Source organism: Molossus molossus, unplaced genomic scaffold, assembly GCF_014108415.1.
Source record: "Molossus molossus isolate mMolMol1 unplaced genomic scaffold, mMolMol1.p scaffold_m16_p_6, whole genome shotgun sequence".
Lineage (NCBI taxonomy): Eukaryota > Metazoa > Chordata > Mammalia > Chiroptera > Molossidae > Molossus > Molossus molossus.
The window spans coordinates 54,016,817-54,033,929 of NW_023425399.1; the positions used below are offsets into that span (position 1 = coordinate 54,016,817).

The 17,113-nt window shown below is 41.0% G+C and overlaps 1 protein-coding gene across 12 annotated transcripts in view; it reads right to left on the minus strand.

The window, feature by feature from the left end:
* The window catches only part of EEFSEC (eukaryotic elongation factor, selenocysteine-tRNA specific), a 450,913-nt gene that overhangs the window by 354,635 nt on the left and 79,165 nt on the right, over positions 1–17,113 (minus strand). The window contains exon 1 of one of the 12 annotated variants that reach the window (XM_036246068.1): positions 4,153–4,200. The exons of 10 other annotated variants lie outside the window; for them this stretch is intronic. In XM_036246068.1, coding sequence (XP_036101961.1) covers positions 4,153–4,185 — 33 coding nt within the window. In that variant the 5' untranslated portion in view covers positions 4,186–4,200. Of the gene's footprint in view, positions 1–4,152; positions 4,205–17,113 lie in introns of those variants that run through there. One more of the 12 variants, XM_036246075.1, reaches the window with a different exon arrangement.

Here is a 17,113-nt window from a genome sequence, read left to right on the forward strand (position 1 = left end):
TGTACCACTCACTCCCAGACTCTCATGTATTCATTTAATTCAAAAACATCCAGGCAGATCCTAGGAGCAGGTAAGCAGGCCCAGAGGGTCTAGGCCTAGGGGACTTAAGAGACAAACTGGAGGGACAAAGTGTATGTCTAATCATCTCATCTAGTGATCCTTAAGCACTTCCTGTGAGGAGAAAAGGAGGAAACACTCTGTCTTTGTGCTGTGGCGGCTACTAGACAGGACACCACTTCTACCTGAACCTCTCTCCATGTGAGATGACACACACACAAGCCTCTAGTTAGTACTCAGTCAAACCTGGTTAGCACTTGAACCAGGGTTTTACATCAGCACCCCAACAGGCTAGGCATCCTCGTCACACACCCACCCCACACACCCTACAGACCTGACTTCTGTTCCAGAACCAGGGATGAGATAATGATATCTCCATTCTGTCTCATACTGTTACTATAAGAATTTAATGAGTACATACAATGGGGGCTGGCACAAAGCAAATATTATAAAAGTGTTAACTGCTATTATTATTAATACCTATGGTGGTGAGATTATGGGTAATTTTTATTTTCTTCTTACTATTCTCTTTTCCAAAATTGGAAAAAAAAATGTACTTGATAATAAACATAAATATTTTATAATAAAAATTGTAACCTTATTACCTACTAAGATATTACCTATAAGATATTAAAAATGCTTGTGCTACACATATAATGAGTACATCCCAGGAGTCAGAGGTCAGGTATCTGAAAACACTTTTCAAGACCACTGTCAAAGGCAGTGGAGCAAAGACTGACCCTGCCTGCCCCTCTTGTCAAAGAATTCCAACATACCTATAATGTCCATTGCCCTAAATCAGTCACAATGAATAGGACCACAATGTTTTGTCCCAAGAGTGGCCTACCCAGAAATTGGCCAGCGACCTATGACTTTGGCAAGCTGAGTAACAGATTCCCCTGGGGATCTTGTGTGATTCACTGAGAAATGGGGCCATGAGATGGGTTCTGAGGTGAAGAGTATGAGGTAGAGCTCACGTACAGGCATCTGTCAGGGGCCGGGTGGAGGGCTGAGTGGGCCAGTCAAGGGGTAAAGGGGCAGATGTGGGGACAGGTATCCTGCTGGGACAGGTGGAAGGCCAAGCAGGGACACTGCTGTGGCAGCATGGTATGGACAACCATCCACTCCAACCTAGGCTCAGCATGCCCAGCCCAAGCATAGCTCTGCCTCACCCAAACCTACCCCACTTCACTAGAGCCATTCTGAGATAGTTTCTGGTTCTGCAACCAACTGCACCTAAACTAAAACCCCATGTCTACAGACCTGTTCATAGACATGAAGCCACTCAAGTGGAAGCTGAGCTTGGTTACTATCCAAACTTTGATGTTCTCCATTTCACAACTGACCAGAGTCTTGTTTATTTTTCTGTGTAACTTTTGCAATGTTTCAACTAAACAGGAAAGGTTTTATCAACAATTTCCAGAGCAAAAAATAGCAGAATGTTTGGTTTGTAATGAAGGCCAGTAAATCTGCTGTGAAAGACTTGGAACTCCATACAGGAACTGTGCTTCTCCTGTGATGAGGGAGACTAGCACCTCTTCGACCGGTCACAGAGCCTCTCTTTTCCTTTGGGACCACCTCTTTCCCTATCTCAGTCCCAACCATATAGGTGGCAGGAACTCCAGTCCCAACTCCACTTGTAGGCCTGGGACCCAGATCCAGCCACTCAGTCTCTCCTATGTATTCTGGGAAAGATCTCTTTTTCTGCTAGAGAAGCTTACTCGGCAGAAAGAAAGCTGAATTGAAGAGCCATGGGCAACTTTCCAATCTCATGGGAGCCAAGCAGCTTGAGAAATAAGGTGACATGAGGGAAATGGAGGCAGGGTTCTGATTATATCATTTGAGGCCCTGAATCCAGTTGTGCTTAAAGCCTGTCCTCATCACCTTGCTGGTTTTAAGAAGCAGTTTAAGTTGAATTTATGTCCTTTAAAAGCAAAGATTATACACTAATATAATGTATTAGCCCATGTTTTAACAATTCATCTCACCTTGAGTATCATGATTTTAAGAACTTAATAGCATTTTCCATGCCACTAAACTGACTGTTTATACACATTATCTCACTTGACCCACCGACACATTATGGTCACCCTTATTTCACAGACAAGGCCCAATGAATTCATTAACTTCTACTATCAATGTCACAATCATCACAGATATTAGGCAGTAGAACCAGGATCCAGACCCAGGCCCTCTGAATCCAAAACTCATGTTCTGCCTCACAGCAAAAGCCCTGCTGCCTGTGTATGCCATCCCATTCTAAATGCAGACAGACACAAAAGGAGCACATGCTGCATCCCGAACATCCAAGGGCTTGCAATCACCTTTAAACCAGACTTAAGTCCATGAACCAATTAGGGATGTTAAAGGCCATAATATAATTGAGAGTCCAAATGTGTGGTCCAGGTACTAGTCACATGGCAGGAAGGTGAAGTGGCAAAGAAGCTATGTCTTTGGGCTGGATGTTGGTGCAAAATCTCACCAACAGTATTACTACCTCAATAATGAGACACTGCATATTTTAATCAGTTCTTCACAGGCCACCTCAACTCCCCCAGAAACATCTCCCAAGGTTTCCCCTATTATGTGATTTTGTTGTTGCACTCTCCAGACTGCAAAAGTACTCCCCCTCATAACTATACACTAAGAGTAATACTGATTATGGCCATTAACTGCTATCCACTAACCTTCTTCAAAAGCATCTGAATTATAGCTTTTAGGTGACACCATGCACAATATTTTCATTTACCTCCTAGAAATAAAGAAACCTCAGGTGATTCTATAATCCTACATTATATCATTAATATTCTGGTGTCAACTGATGGCCTTTGGGTCTATACTAGGTCATTTTTTATTGAATAAGTATCTTAACTTGTGGCTGCAAATAGTTACTGAATAAATTCTACCTCACTGACTGAGACAACATTTTTGTCGTCTCATTTTATGTACCTAAAAAAACTGAACTTTTAAAAATTTGTATCATATTTTCTAACCAACTTACATTGTATTAGTGATATATCACTGAATGGTTTTTCTTAGGTCAAAATTTCTTTTCAAATCATAATATTAAAGATATGTTCCAGAAATGAAAAGTCAGCAAGGACTGCACAAGGACTTGAAGGAAAGTCCCACAATGCAATGGTTCTCAAATGTTAATCATTCCTGTGTCACCATTACAAATTATGGTATATCCACTGCTCCTTTCTGGCTTAATTTTCTTCTTTTAAGGATTCTGTGCTCATGGAACTATATTCTAGTAAGAGGATAGATAAACAATACCACATAATTAATTACAAAGGTCACTTCAGATGGTGACAATGCAGTGAAGAAATTAAATTTTGATGTTGTGACAGTAACTTGAGGACTGGCAGCATTAGAAAAGCAGGTTTGGGGACTCTTTGCTCAGAGGATTATGTTGGAGCTAAGATCGAAATGACAAAACAGAGGCAGGGTGGTTTGAGCCAGGGGAACAGCAAATACAAAGGCTCTAAGATTCAAACAACCATGACCCATGTAGATGAAGGAAAGAAGGGTGACAATGCAGGTGCCACAGGTCACCACAGGGATTCAGCTTGACTCAGAATATAGTACCAAACTGTAGACAGTTTCTTCACAGGGACATGCTTATCACTGCTTTTAGTTCTTTAATTTCCCAATGTTATATTTTGAAAATGTTCAAATGTATAGAAAAGCTAAAAGAACAGAATAATGAACACAGTATTTCCCTCGACTAGTTGTGCCACCAACTGTTAACAGTTTCTACACTTGTATTCACTTTTCCATGCACATATGTGTATATACGAGATATATATATATGTGTGTGTGTGTGTATATATATATATATATATATATATATATATATATAATACATATGCAGTCAAGACTCAGTTCTTGAACATCTCCATCTCAAACAATTCACTTCTCAACCCAACAACCCTTTCATGCTGATACCTGTATGATCAGTCACGGGTCTCTGGTAACAAAAAAAGGAGAGAATGCAAGTATGAGTCAGTTTATGGCTAAATCTCACATTGTTAACATCTCAGGAAATTGTACTGTGAATATATTTTTTTTTTTGCTTTTGTTGCTACTTACTATTAAATTTTCATTTTTCACTGTATATTTCATTTCCTTTTTGTTAAATGTTCACTTATTTGAAGATCTGGAAAAGATTAATTCAATTTACATTATTTCTAATGGGAAAAAAATGATTTGGTTTTCAAACAGCCTTCCAGAATGAATTAAGTTTGAGAACTAAGGTTCCACTGTAATATATAATTATTTATACACACACACACATACATAATATACAATATACACAAATATTTCTCAAACGATTTTAAAGTAGGTTCAGATACAATGGTACCTAAACTATTAATATCTCTCTTCTAAGAATCAGGACATTGTCCTACCCAAGAATTTAACATTGAAACCATACTATTACTAGCACCTATATTCAAATTTCCCCCAACTGTCTTTCATTCCCCATAATATCTTTCAGAACTGTTCTTGATTTTTTCCAGATCTGATCTTAGTTTTCTTTAACCTAGAAATTTCACCTCCCCTGGCCTCTCCCTTTATCTTGTGGAGGGTAGGAGAATATCTTTTATGATCTTGACATTCTTGAAGAGACTTGCCTGGTTTATTATTTACTTCATATTTTTCTTTAAGTTCACACACTTTTTTTATACTGAAAAAAATCAAGCCAAAGGAAAGCAACAACTTTCATTAAAATTAAAGGTTTGATACACTAGTTATTTAGGTTTTCTCTAATATAGATTTAAATAAGTATGTAACTAAAACTAAAACTATCTATCTGATAATACTCTTTTTAAATTATCCTGCATGTCACCTGTGAGAAGCCACGTTAGTCTAGCCTGGTCCCTACCAAGCCTCAGCCTGAACCCTTCACTGGCTCAGCATCCCAAGGGCTCCAGGCACTAAATGGAGCAGTTCTGGAATAGCTCCAGAGCTCTTCCTTCCTCAGGAGTCGTCTAACAAGTCCTCAGTGGCAATGAGCCAGGTGTCTACTCTGGGGTAAGTGTCATGCTCCCTGTGTACGAATGAGAAAACAGGCTCACAAAGATTACGATGCTTGCCCAAACTCTTCAAATCAGCTAGACTACAAAAGTACTTTCTATTATACCACCTACATGTTTGGACATGCCGAGCATTTTCCTTTTCCCCTAACTAAAGATCTCCACACCCTTCACCAGGACTATCACTAAGAATCAGGAGAATGATTCTTGTAGCACAAACCATATAACCAATGAGTAACAGAGCAGCTATCATAATTGAGGTCTCTGATTCCAGCATCCTTGGTCTCCCAGTCATCCTGCCTAGTCAAGCCCTTCCCTCAGGGCCATCCATCGGGCAATGCAGATGGTGTGGTATAGTGTGGTGGCCAAAGCCTTCCTAGTGGTCAGTGATAGTTTGACAGAGTTCCTCTCTAAACATGAGCTCAAGGGTGGAAGCCAGTGCTCCAGATGTGTGCTGGCTGGACATTACTTCCGAGGTCATGGATCCTGTGATCATGGGAAAACAGCCTGGAAGTCGCAGCACCAGCCCATTACTGCTCAGGGAAGCTGGTAGCCAATTGGAACTCCCAACTCCTCTTCCACTTACTCCTGTTTCATTCATCATGTTGGCATTGGCTCAGTGTCCAAGCCCACAGAGATCATCTGAATTTTTATTCTGCTATCTCCAACAGAATAGAAACTTTACCTCCAAATTATGTTTTTTTTTAATAAGCTTCTCTAAAAACATTCCACAGCAGAAAGCCAAAGCCAAAGTCCTGTCTCTAAACCAGATCGACCCCATGTCAACACAGAGTTTTTAACCACTGCTCTTGAAATGTGATTCTCAACCAGCTTCAAATCCTTTTCTTGGGTAGCATACATTTCTTTTTAATGTTTTTATTGATTTTTAGAGAGAGTGGAAGGGAGAGGAAGAGAAAGACAGAAACATCAATGAGAGAGAAACATTGATCAGCTGCCTCCTGCACACCCCCTACTGGAGATTAAGCCTGCAACCCAGGCACGTGCCCAGAAATCGAACCAGTGACCTCTTGGTGCATGGGTCGATGCTCAACCACTGGGCCATACCAGCTGGGCCACTTCATTACTTTTTGCACTCAATATCAGTGAAGGTGACACTCAAGAGCAGGGCTTTAGTGTAACAAGAGCTTGATGGCATCCTTCCTATAAGGCAGAGGGCCAGAAGGTTCACGAGGCTTACAGCAGGCATAGGAGCTGATCTCTGACCAGCACATGGATAAGCAGAAGAAGCAACACCAAAAAACTGACTCCAGTACTGAAGGATAGTGAAGGAACACCTATGATGAAGTAGGGGCCAGCCCCTGTTCAGACATAAGCTGGGGCAGCCCCTGACCTCCCAGCCCTTCCACTGCCGCAAAAAAAAAATTAGAGATGTCTTCCACAGTCCTATTCCACACAAATATCCTCTGAGTGGAAAGAAGTATACGTATCTCTCTTCTTGGTCAATCTAGATCTTCACATGTTGCATTATCAAGTAATAGAGGGTTATCTCTGGGTGAAGGCTTTCTTATTAGTAAATGCCTCCCACACTCCCTGTAGAGAAGTTATCTACAAGGAGCTTCAGAGATGACAATTAAAAACAACACCCATATTTCAAGAATACACCACACACCTATACATGAGCTAAGCCAGTTCTCTAGGTATATTATTTCTAATCCTCCCAACCACTCTACAAAGTCAGTATTATTAATCTTGTTTTGAAAATTAAGAAAACAGACTTAAGGCAGTACCCTTGCTCAGGTTCGCAAAGCCAATAAGTGGGAAGGTTATATAACTACAAAGCTCTGGCCTCCCCATTACTCCTCCCTCTAAGCCACTAGGCAGTAGGCAAAGCCAGTCAAGCAGATGGACAGGGCCCCTTAACTGTTGCTGATATAAAAAGCAGATAGAAACAGACAGGAAATAATTCCAGGATGCTCAACTGGCCTGAGCCTCTGAACCCTGGCAATGAGCTTCTCCCCAGAAAACAAAGGTCAGCAACTCACTCTTTCTACATCAAAAACCCACAAACACAAGAATGCCCAGTATCATCACAAATATGGAATGAATGCTTCTTTCATTCCAGGAAAAACATGCAGCAATCTGCTGATTTTGAAACTAGCTTTCTCCAAAATATCAGAGCTATGACTGTGAAGCTAGAAGGACCTTAAATAATCAATACGGCTTCCTGGGCATCTGCTCTGTGCCACATGCTAGCCCAGGCACACCAACAACCCTCCTAGTAATCCTTAAGGTTGGGGTTTGCAATTTCACAGTCAAAGAGGAAACCAAGGTCCCAACAGGTAAGAGATGGAGTCAGGAGTCAAACTCAGATTTATTTAGCTCTAAAATCTGTTCTTTCCACCAATAGAGATCTCAAGTTGTATCTACAAATAAATATACATGTATTTCACTTGACTTTTCTATGAAGACTTCCTGCAGAAGCTTCAAAGTCAACATGCTTCCTTCATCCCCAAACATGCCTCTCTACTCACTCCTCAGTCACAGCTGGGGCCACTATGATTGACCCAGGAGACCAAGCCAAGTCATCTCTGGGACCCCCTTTCTCATAATTTGTCCCTAAGTCTTATCCATTCTCTCCGCTAAATCATGCAACAGTTTCTCCTCCCCTGCTATATCCATTTTTCCAAAGCCCGTTCCTCTATATTTCTCTCCTGGGCTTCTTTTTCCTTAAACTATATTCTTCCCACCCCCAAACCTAGCCATTCCAACCACCACTCACAAAATTGCACAAACTGACTTTCCAAATCATGAACAGGTACTGCTTACAAACCTTTAGTGGTTCCCCATTGCCAAAATGGGAAATATTTTGCATGACACAATAATCTGAAATTATAGTGTAAGAACATTATTAATTTGGGGGTTCTCTTTCAATCTCTCTAATAGAACAATGAGCAACTCTCAAGAGGGACATAATCTACTTAATACCTCTCAAAATGCCCTAATCTCCCTTTTTGTTTTTTTTAGTCCTCGCTCAAGGATATATTTTTTCCCCACTTATCTTTAGATAGAGTGGAAGAGTGGGAGAAGGGTGCAGGGGGAGAGAGAAACATCGATGTGAGTGAGAGAGACACATCTATTTGTTGCCTCACGCATAACCCCGACCAGGGCCGGGGACAAACTGCAACTGGGGTACGTGCCCTTGGCCGGAATCAAACCTGTGACTCTTTGGTCTGCAGGCTGATGCTATAACCGCTGAGCCAAACCGGCCAGGGCCCAATCTCCCTTTTAAACAAAATCAAATCATGGCCCAAGGTCATAGCCTACAGCAGACTAGAATTTGACAACTGTTTGGTATTCAGAGTGTGTGTGTGTGTGTGTGTGTGTGTGTGTGTGTGTACACGCCCACATGTATATTTATTCTATTTATGGGAAGGGATACTGGTTTCCACATGCTTAAGTAATACAAAATTTCCATACAATTATTTAAAATTTTTAAACTGAATTGATTCAAAGAAAAATATTAATCAGAACATATGTGGCATTGAGCTCATGACAGAGATTGTGAAGATGGTTCTAAAATAACTGTAGTTGAGAAAGACTGGCCTCCTGCCCTGACCCAGCACCCAAAGCAGTTCTCTAGAAGCTAGATGTTTCTCTCTAAGTCCCCAAATCTCTTCCCCTTCTTTCCCTCCCATACTGTGTGTACTCATGCACACAAACCCACAATTTCCTGATTAGCCATGGTCTTTCAAACCTACATGACTCTGCATGTGCTTTCCACCCTGCCTAACCCAGTCTCTAAGCTAAGTTTGAGAAACACCAAATACCATATCCTGCTCTTCTAAAGGGACAGTTCTCTCAGTTCTCAGGCCTTCTCGGTGAGCTGTGATACTAACGTTTAAAAGATAGATATTTTAGCCCTGGCCGGTTTGGCTCAGCGGTTAGAGCGTTGGCCTGCGGTCCTGAGAGACCCGGGTTCGGTTCCCGCTAAGGGCGCGTACCTAGGTTGCAGTTTGTCCCCAGCCCTGGTGGGTTGTGCGGGTGGCAGCCACTCGATGTGTCCCTTCACGTCGATGTTTCTCTCTCTCTCTCTCTCTGTTCCTCTCTCTCCCTCCCACTCTACCTGAACAAAGAAGGGAAAAATGTCCTCGGGTGAGGATAAAAAAAAAAAAAAAAAAAGATAGATATTTTAGCCTGGCCAATGTGGCTCAGTGGATTGAGTGTCATCACATGGACTGAGAGGTAGGGGTTTGATTTCCAGTCAGGACACATGCCCGGGTTACAGGCTCCATCCTAGGTAGGGGGCATGCAGGAGGCAGCCAATCCATGTTTCAGTCTCACATCAATGTTTCTATCTCTCTCTCCTTTCCTGCTCTCTAAAAAAATCAATAAAAACATTAAAAAATGAAAAAAATAAAAGATGGATATTGTTCATACAACACAGCTCCTAAATATCAGCTGACTACTTCATCTGTGCTCAAGAGCAATCCACGCCAATGCCAGAGGAGAAATTGGGCCCACTTTGAGCTGAGAAAAAAGATACCTTCATCACAGCCCCCTCTCTCCTCCGGACCGCAGGCCGACGCTCTAACCGCTGAGCCAAACCGGCCAGGGCACAGCCCCCTCTCAAGTCATTTTTCAAGTGTAATTCAGACAACACACTGCTTTGGTCACAACACAAGACCTGAGACACCTCATGTTAAAGATGTGACTCCCCACAGCACTCAACAGATAGCTTAGCTTGCCTTGCTGCAGGCCTCTCTCCCTCTAGACTGTAAGCCCCCTTGAAAGCAGGAATGCCATCTTAATAATCCTTTGTGCTCCTAACTTATAAGGGCATCCAATAACCTGAGAAAATAAACAGATGAAAGGAGAAAAAGAGGGGAGAAAGGTTAGAGAGAGGGAAAAATGAGTCTGGGAGAAGTGAAGTAACTTTGGTTTCTATTAACCTGCAATCTGCAAGGACAGATTCTGAAGAAAGCTGTGTGTCCAACCATCTGCCCAATGGCTGCATCACCCAAAGTGGAGTACGGTCTTTGCTGGGACACTTCAGTGACAGGGAAACAGTGAGGCAGCACCAGGCTGTCCTGGCTGCCTTGTTTTAAACGACTCCCTCATAGTGAGTCCAAATCCAATCGCCTAGAGTTTCCCCAATGATGCCAATTCAGGCACCTGGGACAAGATATCTATCATTTATCAAGAGAGAATGAAATAGGCAGCCAAGCAGGCAAATTTCCCAGGTGATCTGATTTTACCACCAGCCTGGCATCTTTATCAGAACAGGAAGTATGGGAGATCCAGAAATGATAAGCCCTGAAGTCAGACCATATGTTCATTCAATAGCCAAATGAACATCAAAACTCTCCTTAGCACCCTGCAGAAATACGCCGGGGGGGGGGGGGGGCAGGGGGGGGTGTTAATGATTATTAACAGGAACTTCTCATCTAGAATTTTACTGAGCTGTCCATCCACTATCAATTACAACTGAGTAAATGCCAAATGTAAATTCTTAAAAACATAAAAAAGCTTTGTGAACTACCACCCTGCATTCCAACTTCAAATGACAATGTGGCTATGAAACATATTGAGTCAAAGACCCAACTTACTTTATCCTTATTTTGCTTAAACCCCTACGTGTGCACGCACAGGGCAAGTGTTTGTAGGAGAGGGAGGAGGTTTCAGAAAGGATGCAAGATATGACTCAATTTTACAGATCCCAAAGTCTTAGACTCCTTACCTTAGCAGCCTCGAGTCCCAGCCTTCCTAGCAATTTGTGTTCATTTGATGTTAAAATCAAACAAGACTGCACCTCTTCATAGTTCCCAGTTAAGAAACAAACAAAAAAACCTCCCTGGAGGCAATAAGACAGTCAACATACTCCACAGACTTGCTTTCATAGAAACTTCCCCCAAAATTAGTTTTTCTGTTTTAGTTTTGCTTGTTTATTTTTTTAAATTTGGGGGCCAAACGGGACTTTTTGTAACTTATTTAAATAAAACCTTGTTTGACAATTACTTATAACAAAGAAAAGGTAAGAAACAGGATGAGTAGAATGTCAGAGAGAAATCAGAAATAAAAAACTTGGTGTCTACTTACCACACCTGACTCCTTTATAATTGCAGAAACTCAAGGCTATATACATTAAGAGACTTGTTCTCGGTTACTCGTCTAGTTATCAAAGAAACTTCCCCAAGCCCTCACCTAATTTCAAGGGAAACTGAGATCAAAAGAAAATTGATAAAAATAAATAAATAAGTAAAGCATACATTTTAAAAAAGACAATTGATGTCAACATTGAAAGGAAGAAAGGAGAAAGAGGGAGGAAAAAATATAGAGGGGTGAGAGAGGAAAGAGGAGAAGGAAGAGAAAGAGACAGTGGGAGGAAGGGCCTACTATTTTTTATTTTTAATCCTCACCCGAGGACATTTTTCCATTTTTTGTTCAGATAGAGTGAGTGGGAGGGAGGGAGAGAGAAAAACATCCACGTGAAAGGGACACATCGAGTGGCTGCCTCCTGCCCAATCCCAACCAGGGCCAGGGACAAGGAAGGGCCTACTATTTTTAAACACTGTTTTATAATACTCTTACTCAAGTTAAACAAGTTTGATATATTAAAATTAAGCAAGAAGCCCTGAATTATGGCAATAAATGTACGCTTTACTCATTCTGATGTTCAAACATTCAATTTTCTTGAACTAGAGCTCTTGGGTCCTTCCAGATGTGGGACAGTCTAAGCGTAGAGAGCTGTACCTGTGGTGGGTGTAGGCTCCTGGCTGCCCACCAACAACTCTAAGACCCCAGCTGCTTCCTCCTACAGGTGGGCTTCTGAGTAGGCAGGAAAAGTTTTCGGCAGGTCTTATTCCATCTGACTCCTGACCAGCCAAGAACAGTGCAGTGGCACATGGTATCCCAATCCCAGTTCTGTACTTCTGTGCCTGTTTTCTCATCTGTTACAGACAAAATACTGTAACACAGTGAAATGCTCTGCCTCTCAGACTCCATCTTGTTCAAACCTGCCTTGTTCTCATGGCCTTCAAGTTAATAGCTTCTTGTATATAGACATCATTAGAGAAATTCTGCTTGCAGCTTGAATTATACAAAAACAGCCCCTTAAATATAATGAACATAACAGTCTGAGGAATGGAGTAGTCCCAGAGATGTGGAAGTGGGGTACAGACTGACAATCCCCAGAAGAGGGGGTGGTGGGGGAGAGATAAACCACAGAACTTATATGCATGTATGCATGAACAATGGACATGGACAACAAAGCTGAGGATGGCAGGGAGGGAGAGGGAGGGGAGATCAGTGGGAGAAAAAGAAGCAATATCTGTAACAAAAATAAATAAATAAACAAATAAACAAATAAACAAATAAATAAATAAATAAATAAATAAATAAATAAATAAACAGCCCCTTAGTAGAAGGTGACTCTTCTGAGGAGATAAGGGAAGTATGTACAAAAATAATGATTGTTTAGCAAAGATTTACAGGAACCTCATGACTGGACTCACATCAACTAGAGTCAACAGACTAAGAACAAAGAAGTTTCACATTCTTCCTCGGACCCCTGCTGGCACCCAGATGGCTTGGTCATCAATCACCTCTTGCCCCTCCCATTTCCCTTTCCCTTGACATAAAAGAAGGCTGAATTCTGTACTTTCTTTCTTAAAATAGATTTGAAGTACCACTAAGTCTCCTATCTTCTCAGTTGGTAACTTCTTGATCAATAAACCTCTCCTTATTCCAAACTCTGACATTTTGAGTTTTGGAGCAATGGGCACATAAACTTTGGTCCAGTAAAAATATCACCCATCTTACATGAGGATCAGAAATAACATGTTAAAGAACTAATTTTACCTCTGTCCCTCCTCTTCCCTAAAAGAAAGTACCAACAACAACTCCATGTTACACAACTGTTTCTACGTCATACCCTCATCATCTTTTTTCAGGTATGTTCAGTTTTCAAAATAGCTCTGTGTTCTGTACATATGCAGACAGAAATGACATGTGTACTCCAAACCAAGTGAACTCCCACAGCACAAATGAAACATTTCCCATCACCCCTTCTTCTACAGCTGCATTCAAAACATGCCTGATAAAGACAGGAATATTTTTCTAAGTTAATGGCAGGTTAAATACCTCCAAGCAAGCCAATCACAATGAGGAACTTTGGCCTCCTCCAAGGTTTATAAATACTACCAGAAGGCCAAAAAGAAAAGATGCTGCCTAGAGTCAATGAACCTAAGCTCTCAAGCAATCCCCTCCCAGAAAAGTATTCCAGAATGTCTCACACAATCTAGCTACATCACTCACAGTTTCATATTCCTTATAAGAACACAAGACACTAAACTAAATACCAGAGTGATTTATGGTCTTGATTTATCCCTACATCATTAAAACGAGTTCTGAAAATAAGTATTACACTGAATTGTAAAATACTCCGAGTCATTATGTTAACTTGGAAAAAGAGGACAAAGACATGATCCAAAGGGGTAGGTACACTTGGGACACCCCACTCCCAAAATGCTGCCCTGTCAGTAATAATTTACAAAAAGAATAGTTTTTAAAGGACATATAAATGTAATGTACCACCGAATTCCTCAGCAGGCAGAGCCTTTTTCTTTTTTTTTAAATCCTCACCCAAGGATATTCTTCAGATAGAGTGAAAGGAAGGAAGGGAAGAAGAGAGAGAGGGAAACATGGATGTGAGAGAAACACATCAATTCGTTGCTTCCCACATGATCCCAACCAGGACAGGGGATCGAACCGCAACTGAGGTACATGCCCTCGACCAGAATCGAACCCACAACTCTTTGGTCCACAGGCTGATGCTCTAACTGCTGAGTCAAACCAGCCAGGGCAAAGAGTCTCTTGAACTTATCTAGCTCATCTCCAAACTCCAGGAAAACCCTCCTCGCAAGACAGTTATCCCAGTCATGCAAGTTAAGCCAGGTCTATAGGATGAGGATTCAGAATAAATTAGGTAAAAGAATAAATCTTTGAAAAAGCAAGTGTTTCCTAAATATGGAAGCAGATGCTCAACCTTCTTTAGCATTAGTAAATGTGGGAGAGACTGATGGCAACCTAAGTGGTCTAATAAAATGTTTACAAAGGCAAAGGATCCTTACACACAAATGAGATCAGCAGACCTCCTGCTGGAGTCTGGGAACCAATTAGGCAGATTTGACTGTGCTGGCTTTAACTGTGCTGCTGGATGGCATCCTCACCTCCTCACTGAGCTCAGCAATATCTCCCTCCCTGCATTGACAAGCTGGTGAGCTGCACTGCAGAAGGTGCTCTGGTGGCCGCCTCCCCACAGGGAAAGGGACTGGCCAGATTCATCTGAGCCCCTGAGCTCTGGCTGAGAAAAGGCAAGGACCAATAAATTCTGGATGAACAGGTAAGTGCGCAAACTAATGAGAAAAATCAATAAATGACTAAACAGATGGATAAATGAAGGGAGAAAGGATCGCTATCCTTCATCTTAATTTTAACTCATTCCTTCAACTAACACTTCTTGAACACATACTGTATATTAAGTTATACAGAATTAACAAACAATGAACCTATCTGCCTAATAATCTATAACTTCGAATTGAAATAAATTTTCCAGGGGAAGCCAATAATGAACCAGATAAAAGTACTTAATGACAACAACAGTACGATAGCTGTGGCTCCTTTCTTTTCATATCGTCCAAATAAATATACCTTTTACAGTTCAATTTTCATCTAATATCTGGTCAGGCAAAATCCACAGCATGGAAATGTCTTCCTCATACAGAGAATGTTCAGCATACTTAAAATGTACCTAGAGGGAAGGGGCCAGCAACTCACCTCCCACTTGTGCAAGTACACTTCTAACATGTACATGGCAGTGGAAATGCTCCCTTGGAGGGTGGCAGACAGTAATTTATTCTTTAACAGCCAATAATGACTCTCCAGAGCAACTTCACAAGGCCACCTGAGTACAACTCTGTTAGACACCATGACAAATAGAAAAAAACCTGACAGTGTCCTGCCCTGCCTGGCTCACATAAGAAGAAATAGGGGAATACCAAAGCTTATGGTAATTCTTTTTGTTTGTTCAATTTATTGATTTTTGAGAGAGAAACATCAGTTTGTTGTTCCACTTATTTTTGCATTCATTGGTTCATTCTTTTTTTTTTTTGTTAATCCTCATGTTAGAGTATTTTTTTTCATTTTTTTTTATTATTTATTTTTTATTGTTGAAAGTAATACGATGTCCCCTTTTTTCCCCCACTGTCTCCCTCCTTCCCACTCCCACCGCCTCCTGCTTTCCCCAATCTAATGTCTGTGTCCACTGGTTGTGTCTATATGTATATAAGTTCTTTGGTTTATCTCTTCCCACCTCTCCCATTCCCATCCCTCTGAAATTTGTTAATCTGATCCATACTTCCATAACTCTGGATCTCTTTTGGTCAACAGCTTATACTGGTCATCATGTCCCACAAATAAGTGAGATCATGTAGTATTTCTCTTTCTCTGACTGGCCTATTTCGCTTAGCATGACACTCTCCAGGTCCCTAAATATAGTCTCAAAGGATAAGAGATCTTTCTTACAGCTGCATAGTGTTTCACTGTGTATATGTACCACAGTTTTTTACCCACTAACCTACTGATGGGCACTTGGGCTGTTTCAAGATATTAGATATTCTGAATAGCACTACCATAAACATAGGGGTGCATATATTTTCTGATTGGTGTTTCAGGCTTTTTAGGATATATTACAAAAAGTGAGATTACTGGGTTAAATAGCAGTTCCATTTTTAATTTATTAAAGAAACACCATATTGTTTTGCATAGTGGCTGCACCAGTCTTCATTCCCACCAACAGTGTATAGAATATCCTTTCCTCCACATCCTCACCAGCACTTGTTTGAGGATTTGTTTATGGCCACCATTCTCGCAGGTGTGAGGTGATATCTCAAAGTCATTTTAATTTGCATCTCTCTGATGATTAGAGATGCTGAGCATTTTTTCATAGGTCTCCTGGCCATTTGTATGTCCTGTTTGAAGAAGTATCTATTCAGGTCTTCTGGTCATCTTTTAATTGGATTGTTTATCTCCCTTTTGTTCAGTTGTATGAGTATTCTATATATTTTGAATATTAATGCCTTATCCAATGTATCATTGGAAAATATGTTCTCCCACAGCGTGGGTTCCCTATTCATTTTGATGTTGCTTTCTTCTGCTGTATGCACAAGCTTTTTGGTTTGATGTAGACCCATTATTAATTTTTTTTCTTTGTTTCTCTTGCCCTAGATGAGAAAATTCTGCTATGTGTAACGTCTGAGATTTTTCTGTCTACATTTTCTTCTAAAATTTTTATGGTTTCATGAGTTACATTTAAATCTTTCATTTGTTTTGAGTTTATTCTTGACTGTGGTATAAGTTGGTCTTTTTTTTCTTTTGCATATAGCTGTCCAATTGTCCCAACACCATTTATTGATGACAATCTCTTTTCTCCATTGTGTGCTCTTGCCTCCTATGTCGAATATTAATTGTATATATTGTCTTGGGTCAACGTCTAAGTTTTCATTTCTGTTCCACTGATCTATATGCCTGTTCATGTGCAAGTACCAGACTGTTTTGATTCTGATGGCTTTGTAACATAGCTTCATATCTGGTATTGTGATTCCTCTGACTTTGTTCTTATTTTTCAAAATTGCTGTGTCAATTCCGAGTCTTTTATGGTTCCATATAAACTACTAGAGTAGAGTAATCCAAAAATGGCGGAAAAGTGAATGGAAGCTACACAGACCATTTCCCAGGACCAAACTGAATTACACCTAAAATAAAGACAAATCCTCAGGAAAAAGCAACAGAAAGCAGCTTGTGAGGACTATATAACCAGGGACGCTGAATCGATCCTGGTAGGCTTGCAGAGGCGCAAGAGGGGGACTGGGAGCCTGTAGAGAGCAGTGGTCTTAGTTGTGAGCAGTGCCCACGGGGTTACACTCCAAAGTGGCTCCACAGCCAGAACAGGGACAGAGCACTAAAATAGCCACAGCCACTCATCTTGGGCTCTGGCAGAG